Source organism: Chiloscyllium punctatum, chromosome 18 (genome assembly GCF_047496795.1).
Source record: "Chiloscyllium punctatum isolate Juve2018m chromosome 18, sChiPun1.3, whole genome shotgun sequence".
NCBI classification, from domain to species: domain Eukaryota; kingdom Metazoa; phylum Chordata; class Chondrichthyes; order Orectolobiformes; family Hemiscylliidae; genus Chiloscyllium; species Chiloscyllium punctatum.
In genome coordinates this window covers 89634291-89650656 of record NC_092756.1, presented here as the reverse complement: position 1 = coordinate 89650656, position 16366 = coordinate 89634291, and the positions used below count along the sequence as shown (strand labels likewise).

General features: G+C 50.8%; 1 protein-coding gene and 1 long non-coding RNA gene across 2 annotated transcripts in view; one reads left to right on the top strand and one right to left on the bottom strand.

Moving 5' to 3' along the window:
• LOC140489301 (uncharacterized) overlaps positions 1–1548 on the bottom strand; it is a 5427-nt gene extending 3879 nt beyond the window's left edge. Inside the window, exon 1 of the long non-coding RNA XR_011963119.1 lies at positions 1389–1548. This is a non-coding gene — a long non-coding RNA (uncharacterized lncRNA). The remainder of the gene's footprint in view (positions 1–1388) is intronic.
• The window catches only part of LOC140489300 (MOB kinase activator 2-like), a 49607-nt gene continuing 34544 nt past the window's right edge, over positions 1304–16366 (top strand). The window contains exon 1 of the mRNA XM_072588696.1: positions 1304–1463. Coding sequence (XP_072444797.1) covers positions 1447–1463 — 17 coding nt within the window. The 5' untranslated portion in view covers positions 1304–1446. The remainder of the gene's footprint in view (positions 1464–16366) is intronic.

Below are 16366 nucleotides of genomic sequence, written 5' to 3'. Positions count from 1 at the left end.
ACCACTTCTCTCAATGAATTGGTGGAACCCATTATCCTAGGCTGTGGCAGATGTTGAGACATTGCGTAAATTTAAGGATAAGATTTTTAAATTATTAATGGGTCGAAGGGTTATGAGGAGTGTGCAGGAAAGTGGATTTGAGGCTGAGATGAGATCATCTATGATTATATTAAATGGCAGAGGAGGCTCGATGGGTTGAATTTGCCTATTTCTGCTCCTCGTTCTCATGCTCTTATAATCTGTCTTGTGGCAGTGAGGCGATTCAGTAATGGCAATGCCACTGAATGTTGAGTGACACTTGTTGAAGTCTCTCAGTCGGGGATGGCCACTGTCAGTTGATACCTGACCCAAAGTAATCTAATCTAATCTAAAACCCAAACATTGTCTGCATTTTGCCACCCTTGGACATGGGATGCTTCAACATCCAAAGAGTCGCGAACAATACAAACACCATGAAATCATCAGGGATCACACTCAGCTCTGAGGTCAAGATGGAGGGTACCTTCTCAGAATGTTATAAAATGAAATAGTAGGCTAAAATAACATTTTCTGGTGTGATGATACACCCAACTCTTGCAGTACCCACCAGTCTCTAAAAGCCCCTCTCGTACCAGTTAGTGCAGTATGGGCCTTCCCTAGGGACATTCAAGCATGGATGTAATGGTGCAAGAGGTGCAGACGGTTAGTTGGACAGTAACAATGACCCCCCTCTGTGGCCTGCTGTCTGACCATGTTAATGGCCATTTTGGACAGGTCCAGGAGCAGACCTGAAAGAAGGCCCTCTGACCTCTCCCACCCTCCCTGCATGGGCTCTCCGGACTTCAGGAGTGTGGGGCTGAAATGCAACCAAAATTCTGAGGAACTCCTTGGTGAAGGAAATGAAGCAGACTGGGTCTTAGACACCTGGTGCTGTGTTGTTCTCACCACCATAGTCTCACTAGACCATAGGGGCTGCTCTCTCATTAGAGTGAGCATTAGGGTGGTGATTTAAACCGAGGGCCACCAGAGCTCAAGGAAGAGGTTGAGAAGGAAAGACCTCATTGTAACCTCAAACCAGTGATGGGACTTGAACTGCTGGCATCACATTGCTCTGTGAGCCACTAATCCAGACAAACTGAGCTAAACCCATTTCATGGTCCTGTGTATTCCACGTGGGAGAGGGTGTGACGTGATCACGTGACCGCGCGTACGCTGCGTAATGACGACACCCATAAAAGCACCACCCAGTGACGTCACGCTGCTGTGTTTACTTCCGGTCAGTTGGGAAAAAAACTCCGATGAAATGACAGATTTGAGCCCACGATAAGCCTCCTAATCTAAATCATTTAGAACAAATCGCAACCGTGTAACTCCTGTAAGCGCTGAATAAAACTGAACGATCCGCCTACCTTTGAAGAAGAGGTCTTTTTAAAAAAAAATTGGAGGCCACGAGGAGGTGCAGCGCATATGGATTGGTTAATGGGGTAAGTGCTGGGATTCTTGATGGATTTACAGTATCTTACGGAAATTTTACGCTCAATTACAATTCGACAGAAGTAGATGTCTGGTGAGGGACATAGTCCCGTTGGAGCGAGGATTATTTTTCATTTCATGCCAGTGCGCATGCTATCGGGAAGCGGTGGCTTCTGGGACTTGTAGTTTCCCGGCGGCCTTGTGAAGTGGAGAGCCGCGAGGAACGAACTACGAGTCGGAGGATGCAACGCGCAGGTCCTCGCGGGAACCGTTAGCTCCTGGCGGGGCGCGAGGCCTGGGCGTTCGTGTGATCAGTGCCCCGCCCCCTCCGCGCGCTAACCCCCGCGCGCATCCTCCCTCACCCCATCGCGGACCCCGCCAACGCGCGCACGCTTCTCTCCCCCCCCCCCCCGTCTCCTCCGCACGGCTCAACCACAAGTAACCCGCCCCATTCACCCTTCCTTCTTCCTTAACAACTCATCCCGACCCCCTTCCCCCCCCTCTCTCCCCCCCCTCCCCCCTCCCCCCCTCCCCCCTCCCCCCCTCCCCCCTCACCCCCTCCCCCCCCCTCCCCCCCTCTCCCCCCTCCCCCCCTCTCCCCCCCCCTCCCCCCCCCTCCCCCCCTCTCCCCCCTCCCCCCCTCTCCCCCCCCCTCCCCCCCTCTCCCCCCCCCCTCCCCCCCTCTCCCCCCCCCCCTCTCCCCCCCCCCTCTCCCCCCCCCCCTCTCCCCCCCCCCCCTCTCCCCCCCCCCTCTCCCCCCCCCCCCTCTCTCCCCCCCCCCCCCGTCTCCCCCCCCCTCTCCCCCCCCCCCCCTCTCCCCCCCCCCTCTTCCCCCCCCCCTCCCCCCCTCCCCCCCTCCCCCCCCTCTCTCCCCCCCCTTCCCCCCCTCCCCGCCTCCCCCCCCTCCCCGCCTCCCCCCCCTCCTCCTCCCCTCCTCCCCCCCCTCCCCCCCCCTCCCCCCCCTCCTCCCCTCCTCGCCTCCTCCCCTCCTCCCCCCCCTCCCCCCCCTCCTCCCCCTCCTCCCCCCCCTCCCCCCCCTCCTCCTCCCCCCTCCCCCTCCCCCCTCCCCCTCCCCCCTCCCCCTCCCCCCCTCCCCCTCCCCCCTCCCCCTCCCCCCCCCTCCTCCTCCCCCCTCCCCCTCCCCCCTCCCCCCCCCCCTCCCCTCCTCCTCCCCCCCTCCCCTCCTCCTCCCCCCCTCCCCTCCTCCTCCCCCCCTCCCCTCCTCCTCCCCCCCTCCCCTCCTCCTCCCCCCCTCCCCTCCTCCTCCCCCCCTCCCCACCTCCTCCCCCCCTCCCCTCCTCCTCCCCCTCCCCTCCCCCTCCTCCTCCCCCCTCCCCCCTCCCCCCCCTCCCCTCCTCCCCCCCTCCCCCTCCCCCCTCCCCCCCCTCCCCTCCTCCTCCCCCCTCCCCCTCCCCCTCCCCCTCCCCCCTCACCCTCCCCCCTCCCCCCCCCCTCCCCCCCTCCCCCTCCCCTCCCCTCCTCCCCCCCTCCCCCCCCTCCCCCCCCCCCTCCCCCCCCCTCCCCCCCCTCCCCCCCCCCTCCCCCCCTCCCCCCCCCCCTCCCCCCCTCCCCCCCCCCCCCCCCCCCCCTCCCCCCCCCCCTCCCCCCCCCCCCCCCTCCCCCCCTCCCCTCCTCCCCCCCCTCCCCCCCCCCCCCCCCCTCCCCCCCTCCCCTCCTCCCCCCCCTCCCCCCCCCCCCCCCTCCCCCCCTCCCCCCTCCCCCCCTCCCCCCCCCCTCCCCCCTCCCCCCCCCCCCCCCTCCCCCCCCCCCCCCCCCCTCCCCCCCCCTCCCCCCCCCCCCCCCCCTCCCCCCCCCTCCTCGCCTCCCCCCCTCCCCCCGCCTCCCCCCCCCTCCCCCCCCCTCCCCCCCCCCCCTCCTCCCCCCCTCCTCCCCCCTTCCCCCCCCCTCCTCCCCCCTTCCCCCCCCTCCTCCCCCCTTCCCCCCCCTCCTCCCCCCTTCCCCCCCCTTCCCCCCCCTCCTCCCCCCTTCCCCCCCCTCCCCCCTTCCCCCCCCTCCCCCCTTCCCCCTCCTCCCCCCTTCCCCCCCTCCCCTCCCCCTCCTCCTCCCCCCCCCTCCTCCCCCCCCCTCCTCCCCCCCCCTCCTCCCCCCCCCTCCTCCTCCCCCCCCTCCTCCCCCCCCCTTCTCCCCCCCCTCCCCCCCTCCCCCCCCGCCTCCCCCCCTCCCCCCGCCTCCCCCCCCTCCCCCCGCCTCCCCCCCCTCCCCCCGCCTCCCCCCCCTCCCCCCGCCTCCCCCCCCTCCCCCCGCCTCCCCCCCCCCTCCCTCCCCTCCCCCTCCCCTCCCCCCCCTCCCCCCCCTCCCCCTCCCTCCCCTCCCCCTCCCCTCCCTCCCCCTCCCCCTCCCCTCCATCCCCCTCCCCCTCCCCTCCCTCCCCTCCCCCTCCCCTCCCTCCCCTCCCCCTCCCCTCCCTCCCCTCCCCCTCCCCTCCCCTCCCTCCCCTCCCCCTCCCCTCCCCTCCCTCCCCTCCCCCTCCCTCTCCCTCTCCTTCCCCCCCCCCTTCTCCTCTCCCCCCCCCCCCTTCTCCTCTCCCCCCCCCCCCCTTCTCCTCTCCCCCCCCCCCTCCCCTCCTCTCCCCCCCCCCCTCCCCCCCCCCCTCCCCTCCCCCCTCCCCCCCCCCTCCCCTCCCCCCCCCCTCCCCTCCCCCCTCCCTCCCCCTCCTCCCCCCTTCCCCCCCCTCCTCCCCCCTTCCCCCCCCTTCCCCCCCCTCCTCCCCCCTTCCCCCCCCTCCCCCCTTCCCCCCCCTCCCCCCTTCCCCCTCCTCCCCCCTTCCCCCCCTCCCCTCCCCCTCCTCCTCCCCCCCCCCTCCTCCCCCCCCCTCCTCCCCCCCCCTCCTCCCCCCCCCTCCTCCTCCCCCCCCTCCTCCCCCCCCCTTCTCCCCCCCCTCCCCCCCCTCCCCCCCCGCCTCCCCCCCTCCCCCCGCCTCCCCCCCCTCCCCCCGCCTCCCCCCCCTCCCCCCGCCTCCCCCCCTCCCCCCGCCTCCCCCCCCTCCCCCCGCCTCCCCCCCCCCTCCCTCCCCTCCCCCTCCCCTCCCCCCCCTCCCCCCCCTCCCCCTCCCTCCCCTCCCCCTCCCCTCCCTCCCCCTCCCCCTCCCCTCCATCCCCCTCCCCCTCCCCTCCCTCCCCTCCCCCTCCCCTCCCTCCCCTCCCCCTCCCCTCCCTCCCCTCCCCCTCCCCTCCCCTCCCTCCCCTCCCCCTCCCCTCCCCTCCCTCCCCTCCCCCTCCCTCTCCCTCTCCTTCCCCCCCCCCTTCTCCTCTCCCCCCCCCCCCTTCTCCTCTCCCCCCCCCCCCCTTCTCCTCTCCCCCCCCCCCTCCCCTCCTCTCCCCCCCCCCCTCCCCCCCCCCTCCCCTCCCCCCTCCCCCCCCCCTCCCCTCCCCCCCCCCTCCCCTCCCCCCTCCCTCCCCCCCCCCCCTCCCCCCTCCCTCCCCCTCCCCCCCCCCCTCCCCCCTCCCCCCCCCCCCTCCCCCCCCCCCTCCCCCCCCCCCCCCTCCCCCCCCCCCCCCTCCCCCCCCCCTCCCCCCCCCCCCCCTCCCCCCTCCCCCTCAGTTATGATCGCCACTTTATCTAAAGGATGAGGATGGTTTCGAGGGGGTTTACAATGATGTTGCCTGGTATTGAAGGTGCTAGCTATGAAGTGAGGTTGAGTGGATTAGGATTGTTTTCATTAGAAACAAGGAGATTGAGGGGCGACCTGATTGAGGTCTGCAAAACCATGAAGGGTATAGACATAAGCTTTTTCTCAGCGTGAGGGATTCAATAATGAGAAGTCACGTGTTCAAAGTTTAAGGGAGATACATGTGCAAAATACTTTACACAGAGTGGTAGGTACCTGGAATGCATATCCAGCAGAGGTAGTAGAGGCAGGCACCCTAGATTCATTTAAGGTGTATCTGGATAGATGCATTAGTAGGTGGGGAGCAGAGGGATATACAGATACTTAGGAATTGGGTGATAGTTATAGACAGTGGATTTGGATCGGCTCAGGTTTGGGTGGCCAAAGGGCCTTTTCCTGGGCTGTAAATTTTCTTTGCTTTTGTTCATCTCCAGCCATCCCCCTACTTGTCTCCCCAGCCTGTCCCCCCCCGCTCGTCTCCCCCGACCTGTCTCCCCACCCCGTTCCCCCACCCTCACTCGTGAAATGTTTAACAGAACTTCTCTGAGCTAATTCTTTTCTATGGATTATCCACCCCCACCCCGATGTTATTATCCTTTGTTCTGTATTTCTATCCCTGATTCTCTTTGGTTTTCATTTTCAGAAGTAAATGTCAGGTCCATGTGGTAATGTAATGGCCGAGGGCCTAACAAAATGTGGACACAGACAATTGGGTAAAACTAGTCTATTGACGACTTGGGATTTGTCAGAGAGTAGCCCGGACAAAAGGTAATGTTCAGTGATGAAATTCAATATGGGAGAGAATGGTGTGTTAATTTTTTAAGGTAATAAGCAGATGTTGCATTTAGCAGCAAGATAGAGAGTGGAGGTTGTTAGAAAATGTCTTTAATACCACGGACTGTTAAAACCCAATGTCATTATCTGGGCTCAGTATATGTGCATGGATTAGCAGAGATGGCCCAGTTTTAATAATGCAGTTAATTTAGAACTGTTTTCTTTGTTGCCTGTACTTTGCATGCATTCACCCCAGTAAAGTTATATTAATGGGTAAGTCTGAGAGTAGTCGTACCTTTGTGTTTAAATCAACATTCAGAGAATATGATGTGTGGACGTGTTAGTATCATCACTGATAGGAAACCAAGCCCTGAAGTGGATCTGGTCCAGAACGTCAAAGTTCAGCAGCTGTGTCACGCAGGTTATAAATAATGCTGGAAGCCAAGCATGGTTGATTGAAACTGTAATTGTAGAAACAATCTCCCCTGTACTTGAATGGTTGTGAAAGGTTGGCTAAAATAATTGTTTCTGTATTTAAACTTTAATATGTGAGGCAGCAAGTGAAATAATCCCCAAAATTACTTATTTCATAGTTTAATTCACCAGTTGTGCTTTGTGCAATTGTCTTTATGCATAACCATTACCTTAAGCATATTTTTAGTTATATAGTATGTCTTTTATCCCATAGTGTTCATCTTTTATGATCTGGCTCTGTGGCTCAGATTCTTGTCGCGATGTTACCCATATGCAGTCATTCAGTGTCTTACACATTGACTTTGTGCTTCTCCACTAGTTATTCAGGGGTGGGACAATCAGGGATCCCTGGTTATTGATTAGGATTTGAAATTCTGAATAATTTCCTTGGCTTGGTCATTTTCTCTATATAGTTGGGCAGTCCATGGATTGCCATCTTGACATACAGGAGAAGCTTATGTGCTTCAGTGATCCTTCAAGCGGTACTGTCAGAGCTCTTTGCTCTTGGTAAGGCCTTCCGTGGCAGCAAGGTCAGGGGGATTCATCAGATAAAGTGTGACCTGAAAGGTTCTCAACAGCGGAACAGGTGTAAGAAGACTTTGTGTCACCAGCAGCAAAAACAGAAGAGATTTGCAATGGCGAAGTCATTGTCATGTATGTCACCAAAATCTGACTGCCAAACCTGTACAGCAGGAATGATGGAATACTCCTGGATCACTCAAGAGTGACTTGTATCAAAGCAATGGCAATTGTTAGATTTTGGAATCAGAATTTCCTTATATCCAACTTACATTATGCCTGCTTTGTTTAGTTAGACTCAGAGTTATACAGCATGGAAACAGACCTTTTGGTCCAACTTATCTGCATTGACCAGACATCCCAATATGATCTCGTACCATTTGCCAGAATTTGGCCCATAATCCCTCTAAATCCTTCCTATTCATAGACCCATCAAGACGCCTTTTAAATATTGTTATTATACCTGCCTTCCCCACTTCCTCTGGCAGCTCATTCCATACATGCACTACCTTCTGAAAAAGTTACCCTTTAGGTCTTTTTTTTTAATGTTTTCCTCCTCCCCTTAAACCAATATCCTCTAGTTTTAGAGTTCCCCACACTGGGAAACATTCCTTGGCTATTCACCCTATCCATGCCCTTCATTATTTTATAAACCTCAAAAAAGGTCACCCTCGGTTTCTGAGACTCCAGGACCCAGCCTATTCAGTCTGTCCGTATAGCTCAAGTGCTGCAGCCCTGGCAACATCCTTGAAAATCTTTTTTGCACCCTTTCAAGTTTAACAAAATTCCTTCCGATAGGGCGATCAGAATTGTAAGTAGTATTCCAAAAGAACCATCACCAATATCCTGTACAACTGCAACATGGCATCCCAACTCCTAAACCCAGTGCACAGACCAGTAAAGGGAAGCATGCCAATGCCGCCTTCACCACCACCTGCCTGAAACACGACTTTCAAGGAACTATGCACCTGCACCCTAGGTCTTTTTGTTCAGCAATATTCCCTAGGGCCCTACCATTTACTGTATAAGTCCTGCCATGGCTTGCCTTACTGAAATGCAGCACATCAATTTTAACAAAATTAATCTCAGTGTGTCATTCTTTGGCCTATCTGATCAAAGTCTCATCATATTTTGAGGTAATCTTCTTCACTGTCGTCTATACCACCAATTTTGGTGTCATCTGTAAACTTACTCTGATATTCACATCCAAATCATTTGAAAATGATGAAAAGCAGTGGACCTATCACTGATTCTTGTGGTACACACTGGTCACAGGCTTCCAGGCCATAAAACATTCCCTCCATCACTATCCTCTGTCTCCTACCTTCAAGACAGATTAATGTCCAATTGGCTAGCTTTCCTGGATCCCATGTGATCTGTCCTTACTAACCAGTCTACCATGTGGAATCTTGTCAAACACTTTACTGAAGTCTCTATAGATAATGTCCACCTCTTTGCCTTCATTAATCTTTGTCACCTCTTCAACAAAACTCAATCAAGTTAACGAGAGGCGTTTTTACATGCATATGGCCATGCTGATTATCCGTAATCAGTCCTTGCTTTCCAAATGCATGTAAATCTTGTCCCATAGAAACCCTTGCAGCAACTTACTCACCACTGACATTAAGGCTTACCAGTCTATAGTTCCCTGGCTTTTCCTGACCACCTTTCTTAGATAATGGCACCACATTAGCCAACCTCAAGTCTTCTGGCACCTCTCCTGTAGCTTTTGATGATGCAAGTATCTCTGCAAGGGGCCTAGCAATCTTTTTTCTAATTGAAAAGGTAATGTCTCAATATAATAACGTCTCAAATCTGTACATTAACACTTCCAACAAAGTTCTTGGAAACACTTGACTAGGAACTGGGGGTTTAAACTGGTGTTTAAAACCTTCAGCACCTCCTTTTCTGTAAAGTGGAAACTTTTCAAGGTATCAATATTTATTTCCCCAAGCTGTCCACCTTCTATGACCTTCTCTTCAGTATATACTGGTGTAAAATACTCATTTAGTATCTCACGCATCTCCTGTGGTTCCACACACAAATGGTCTTGTTGATTTTTAAGGGGGCCCTATTTTATCCTCAACTATTCTTTTGCTGTTAATGTATTTACACAAAGAATCTCTTTGGAATCTCCTTAACTTTATTTGCCAAAGCTATCTTATGTCCCCTTTTTGCCCTCCTAATTACCCTCTTAAGTATACCCCCTTAAGTATTCTTTAGGAATTCACTTGATCCCAGCTTTCTGTACCCTGATAAATTATTCCTTTTTCTTGACCAAAGCCTCAATTTTTCTAGTCATCCGGTATTCCCTACTCCTATCAGCCTTGCCCTTCACTCTATCAGAAGCATACTGAATGTGAACTTGTTACCTCATTCTTAAAGGCCTCTCACCTCCTAACTGTCTTCTTTTAGCAACCAGTCTCCCCCAATCAACTTTTGAACATTCCTGTCTAATACTGTCAAAATCAGCTTTGCTGCAATTTCAAATTTTAACTTTTTGAGCAGTTCTATCCTTTTCCATAACTATTTTAAAACTAATGGAATTATCATCACTTGCCCCAAAATGCTTTCCCACTGACACCTCAGTCACTTGCCCTATGTTATTTCCCAACTTGAGGTCAAGAATTGCTCTTTCTCTATTTGGTACATCCAAAAATTGAATAAGAAAATTTTCTTGTACACACTTAACGCATTCCTCCCCATCCATGCCCTTAATGTTATGACAGTCCCAGTCTCTATTTGGCAACTTAAATTCTCTTCACATTACAACCCTATTTTTCTTCCAGAAATCTGAGATCTCCTTACATATTTGCTTCTCAATTTTCCTCTGACTACTGGGGGCATCTGTAATACAATCCCAACAAGGTGATCATCCCTATCTTTTTTTTAGTTCCATCCATGTAACTTCACTGGATGATCTTGCATGAATATCGTCCCTAAGTACAGTTATAATGTTATCCCTAACTAAACACACCACCCCCTCCTGTCTTGCCACTCTTTCTATAGTATCTGTACCCTGGAGTATTGAGCTGCCAGTCCTGTCCATCCCTAAGTCACGTTTCTTTTATAGCGATGATATCCAAGTTCCATATAGAAATCGTTTGACTTCACATTGAGCCTGCCTGAGCTTGGATGTTTGCTCAGGAGTGCTTGATATGAGTATTGATTGCATAAGTGTGATACTGTTTCTCAGCAATGATTGCAACAGACAGTAACCTGAATCCTAGCACATGGCAAAATTAAAAAATTGAAGATTATTTTTCAACTGGTGTTTTTAGTATTGCATACTTATTTGAGATCTGTTAGCTGATATGTCAGTACAGCCTTTTTGTTGAGATGAGGCCCTGTTTGTCATCAGTGGTTTCATAAAAGATTCTCTGGGAGTATTCAAAGAAGTCTGAATTATATGATCGCCACCTCTAGATGGTGCAAAGACACGCATGCGCAAATGGATCAAGTGAAATAACGTGCTAGACACCTTTTTATTATAGTAGAGAGCATGGAGATTTAACAAATGTTAAATTCAAACAAAATTCAACAAATTATGCAATTTGAAATGATCTCTGTTGAGAATGATACTGACTGCGGGACACCAGTTGATTTCTGTGGGTTCTGCTATGGCTTCAGAATGTTCTGCTTGCAACTTTTATTGTTTGGCTGTGGATTTCTTCATTAATTGTTTCATATGTGTTGGCTCCTTCACCTTCTTTACTATTTTCCCTTCTGTTTACTTATTAACAATTTGAGCCTTTCTTCAGCTTTCTGATTCTTTTATTGCAAAAGTATTCCTTATTCACAAAAAATATCTTTATGTTCATTCACAAGGTACAAAACAGTTCTGTATAATCTTTTCAGGGGAAAAATAACCAAACGTGTTAGAATTTGGCATTTCTCAGGGCTTCACTGCAGTTGCAAACAACTACATTTCCTAGTCACAGATGACGCTATTTTGAGGTGACAAAAGGGTCTGATAACTGAATGGACCCTCATTTTATTTTGGTAGAAAGTTCTTAATGGTGGTTTTTCCCCACTGGCCCTTAGTGGCAGCTGCCCCAAGTTTTAGTTCATCACTCAGCGTGTAGTCCTGGACCTTAGAATGTTCCAGTCTGCGACACTTGATCAAGGTCAACCCTTTACACTGGAAGACCCACAAGTTTTAGGCAAATGAAAGAGCATGTTTCACTGAGTTGATGGTCCTCCAGGAGCAGTTGAAATTTGTCTGTGTGCGCATTTCTGGGAACAGCCTACAAACCGCAGAGCCCAGCATTCACAGAGCTGCTCGGAACAAACCTTGACAACGACCACTGCATCTTTCTCCAGACCTTGATACTAAACCTCTTTTGGGACCAGAATTTCTACAATCAACCCTGCTGTTATCCAAAGCTTTCTTTATTGTGGCCAAGGTCACCCTTCTTAATTGCTGCAAGTTGCCAAAATCTTATTGCTGATTAACAGCCTAGGCAAATCTGACGCCGAGTTACTGGTGTCAACTGCATGTGTAGGTAGCAGTAGCCTTCTTTGTATTTGGAGCACACTCTGTTCAGAGAAAAGTCGTGCAATTCTCCTAATGTCCTTAAATATTTATTATACTCTAAAACAGATTATCTGCTCATAGAGTCCGAGTCATAAAGATGTACAGCACAGAAACAGACCATTCGGTCCAATTTGTCCATGACGACCAGATATTCCAACCCAATCTAGTCTCACCTGCCAGCACCCAGCCCATATCCCTCTAAATGCTTTCTATTCATATACCCATCCAGATGCCTTTTAAATATAGCAATTGTACTATCTTCCACCACTTCCTCTGGCAGCTTATTCCATACACGTACCACCTTAGGTCTCTTTTTTTTTATATTTTTCCCCTCTCACCCTAAACCTATGTTTTCTAGTTCTGGACTTCCCCACCCCAGGGAAAAGACTTTCTATGCACAAATTAATTATTGCCTTCATCTAGGTACAACAATGACTATACGTCAAAAATGTTTAATTGACCGTAAAGCATTTAAGTAGACGGGAGGGATTCTGAAAGGTGCTATGCTGATGTAAGATCTGTCTTTCTGGAGTCATGATGTGGAGGAGTCGGGGTTGGACTGGGGAGGACAAAGTTAAAAATCACACAACACCAGGTTATAGTCCAACAGGTTTATTTGGAAGAACTAGCTTTTGGAGCACTGCTCCTTCCTCTGGTAGCTGTGGAGCAGGATCATAAGATACAGAATTTATAGCAAAAGATTGCAGTGTCATGCAACTGAAATGATATATTGAACAAACCTAGATTGCTGTTAAGTCTTTCATCTTTTAGACTAGGTTGCAGGTTTCAATTCATTAATATGTAAATCCCAGAACTACTTTTAAATCACATTCTCAAGATAACTTAAGATTTTATATTAAAAAAGGTGACATCTCAGCTCAGACAATGCATTAAAGGTGTGAGGTTAGAGTTTGTCTGTATCACGTCGTGAGTCAGAGTGGTTGTATTTCCAAAGTAGGAATTTATAAATTATTACATGGATTTATGCCTGCATTGACTGCCTGCAGATTGAGTGCTTTTTGAGCAAAATAGAATGTCTGCAGATATAATTCTGCAAATGCAAATTCACCCCATAGACTTTTGTGTGTGTACATGAGAGAGAGAGAGAGTGTGTGTGTGTGTGCGCATGTGAGCGTGTTTGCGTGTGACACACACACACCCCACACTCTCATCCATGCATACACCCTCTCAGGCTTATACTCCATCACATTGTCACACACACTTTACCAGGCATGCATATGCAAACACACACACTCTCACTCACGCTCACTCGCACTCACACATGCTCACGCAGGAGGAGTAGGAGAGTTGGCATTTTGAGCATGAGCTCTTCATCAGGAATGAGGGGGTAGCCAAAGGGGGCTGAGAGATAAATGGGGGGCTGTGGAGAAGGTAGCTGGGAATGTGATAAGTAGATGAAAGGAGGGGGTGATGCTGATAGATCGGAGAGGAGGGTGGAGCAGATAAGTGGTAAGGAAGGTGGATAGGTAGGACAGGCTGGGGGGAATGTAGCTGGAAATGCCTCTGTCAGGTATGTGGAACAGCCCATCTTCTGCAGCTGCACAAGCACTGTTCCGTACCTTTTGCTCCACTACATTGATGACTATCAGTGCCACTTTGTGCTCTCATGTGGAGGTTGAACAATTCATCAACTTCATTAACCCCTTCCACCCTGATCTCAAGTTCATCTGGACCATCTCGGACACCTGCTTCCCCTTCTTGGATCTCTTCATCTCTATTTCTGGTGACCGATTCAACACAGACGTCTACTTCAAACCCACTGACTCCCATAGCTGCTGGGACTACACCTCCTCCCACCCTGCCTCCTGTAAAATTGCTACTCCCAATTCCTCTGTCTCTACCGCATCTGCTCCCAGGTGGACCAGTTCCACCACAGAGCATCCCAGATGGCCACCTCCTTCAAGGACTGCAAATTCCCCACCCCCATGGCCCCCTACAGCACATCTCCTCCACTTCCTACACCTCTGCCGTTGAACCCCACCCCTCTAATCGCAACAAGGACTGAACCACCACCCCCCACCCCGGTCCTCACCTGCCACCCCACCAACGTCCAGATACAACACATCACTCTCTGCCATTTATGCCACCTACAAACAGACTGCACTACCAGGGATATATTTCCCTCCCTATCCTAGTTGCATTCCACAGAGACAATTCCCTCCACAACTCCCTTGTTAGGTCTACGCCCCCCCCCTCCCACTAACCCACCCTGCACTCCTGGCACCTTCCCCTGCCATCACAAGAAGTGCAAAACCTGTGCCTATATCTATCTTCCCCTTCCTCCAAGACCCCAAAGGATCCTTCCATATCCGACAGAGACTTGTCTGTACTTCCACACATGTCATCTACTGTGTTCATTGCCCTCTATGTGGTCTCCTCTACAGTGGGGAGACAGGACACCAACTAGCGGAATGTTTCAGCGAACATCTCTGGGACACCCGCACTAAACAGCCCCACCAACCCGTGGCTGAACACTTTAGTTCCCCCTCCCACACCACCAAGGACATGCAAGTCCTGGGCCCCCTCCACCACTAAGTTCTTGCCAACTGACGCCTGGAGGTAGAATGCCTGATCTTCCATCTTGGGACTCCCCAACCACACGGGATCAATGTGGATTTCACCAGTTTCCTCATTACCCCTCCCCCCACCTTATCCCAGATGCAACTTTCAACTCGGCACTGCCCTTTTGAAGTGCCCTGCCTCTCCATCTTCCTTCCTGCCTCCTCTCTGATCTATCAGCAACCCCTCTTCCCCCCTCCCCCCCAGCCTAATTTATCTCTTAGCCCACTTGGGCCACCTCTCATTCCTGATGAAGAGCTTATGCTCGAAACATTGACTCTCCTGCTCCTCGGATACTGCCTGACTAGCTGTGCTTTTCCAGTACCACCCTCTTCGACTCTGCACCGTCACACCGCCTAGAAAGGACGTTGCTTAACAGCAGAAGTTTAGTCAAAAAACATAACAATCAAAATGAGGATTAATCAAATTAACTATTCTTCCCCCTCAAAAAAAACTTGCCTTTCCACTTTTTCCTGACTCATGAAATGGCCCTGTGTTGAAACCAAGATGCAAAACATGGTGGTAAGCAAATAGCGTATTTGAGTATGAGCTTGGCCCAGTGGCAGCAGTCTGGGGCCTAAGTGGGTTCAAACCCACTGCAGAGACTTGAGGACATAACTTAGGTGATGGGACTACTCCATTGCTGGAACTTGTCACTATTTTGATGGTATTTTAAACCGAGTCCTTCTCTACCTGTTCAGCTGGAGTAAAAGAGCCCACAAAATGTTTGGTACCATGGCTAATATTTACCCCTTTGAAAAACTGATTAACTGGTTGGTTACTTCTTTTGTTACTTTTGGAATATGGTTGTGCACAAATTGACTGCCAAACATTCAACATTATGGTTCAAAAATAATTCATGCTTAGTGCTTTGGAGTGTCCTGAGGGTGTGAAGTCACAATGTAAAAATGCCCTATTTCTGTGTTGTACATTCTATGTAAATCTATGCAAATATCAACATCAATTGATGGTATGACCTTGCAGAGTAGGTTTGTTAGTTACTGTGCAATTGAGGCAGGTTTGTCAAATCTGTTGGAATTTTTAAGGATGTGACTGGTAGATTTGATAAAGGGGAGCCAGTGAATATGGTTTTCCTTCAGAAGGCTTTCACTAAAGTCCCATATAAGACATTATGTGTAAAATTAAAGCATGTGGAATTGATGGTAGTGTATTGAAATGGAACGATTTGGCAAACAAAGACTAGTGATAAACATGTCTTTTTCTGAGTGGTAGGCAGTAACTAGTCAGTACCACAGGGATCAGCGCTTGGTTCCCAAGAATTCACAATATATGTTACTAATTTAGATGAAAGAACTAAATGTAATATCTCCAATATCTGCAGGTGACAATGGGTGGGAAGCTGAACTGTGAGGAGGCTGCAGAGCTGATTTAAATAAGATGTAAGTGGGCAGATACAGAGCAGATAAAGTATAATGTGGATAAATGTGAGGTTATCCACCTTTGGTTACTAAAAGTCAGAAAGGCAGGTTATTATATGAATGGCAATAGTTTGGGAAAGGAGTCGGTTCAATGAGACCTGGATATCCTTGCACACCTGTTGCTGAAATTTAATGTGGAGGTGCAGCAGGTGGTGCAGAAGACGAATGGCATGTTAGCCTTCAAAATAAAAGGATTTGAATTGTGCAGCAGTCTTTTGAATTGTGTACAAGTCTTTTTGCACTTGTACAAGGCCTTGGTGAGATCACACCGAGAGCATTGTGTGCAGTTTTGGCTTCCTTGCCTGAGGAAGGATGCTTTGGCTATGGAAGGACTGCAACAAAGAGTTACCAGACTGATTCCCAGTATGACAGGAGTGATATATGATGAGAGATTTGATCAGTTAGGTCTGTATTCACTGGAGTTTATATGAATGAGGGGTGATATCAAAGAAACCTATAAAATTCTAACAAGACTAGGCAAGGTAAAATTAGGAAAAATATTTTTGATGACCACGGAGCCCAGAATCAGGGGTCATAGTTTAAAGATATGGCATAGGCCATTGATCATTGAGGTTCCTTCATCCAGAAAGGGGTGAGCCTATGGAATTATTTGCCACAGTACTGGTTTGAAGGGCTGACTGGCCTATCCCTGTTCCTATTTTCTATGTTCTATGCATAAGAATCATTGAGATTGAAATGTTAACATAGCTGCTGAATTTCTCCAGTATATTGTTCTTTATGAAAGACGGCTGTTTCAGTACTAAATGTAAGACTACAGTATATCATGCCACAAGTTTGTGCTTTTGAGCAACTAATCTCAGTTTTAAATTGAGAATTGAGCTCTTTTTATACTGTTTCTTCTTTTCCTATCTTAAATGCACTCAATCACTTGGCATACACAACATTCTCTGGCAGTGAGTTCCACGGGTAAGCCACTCTGGCTGAATAAATTCCTCCTCATTT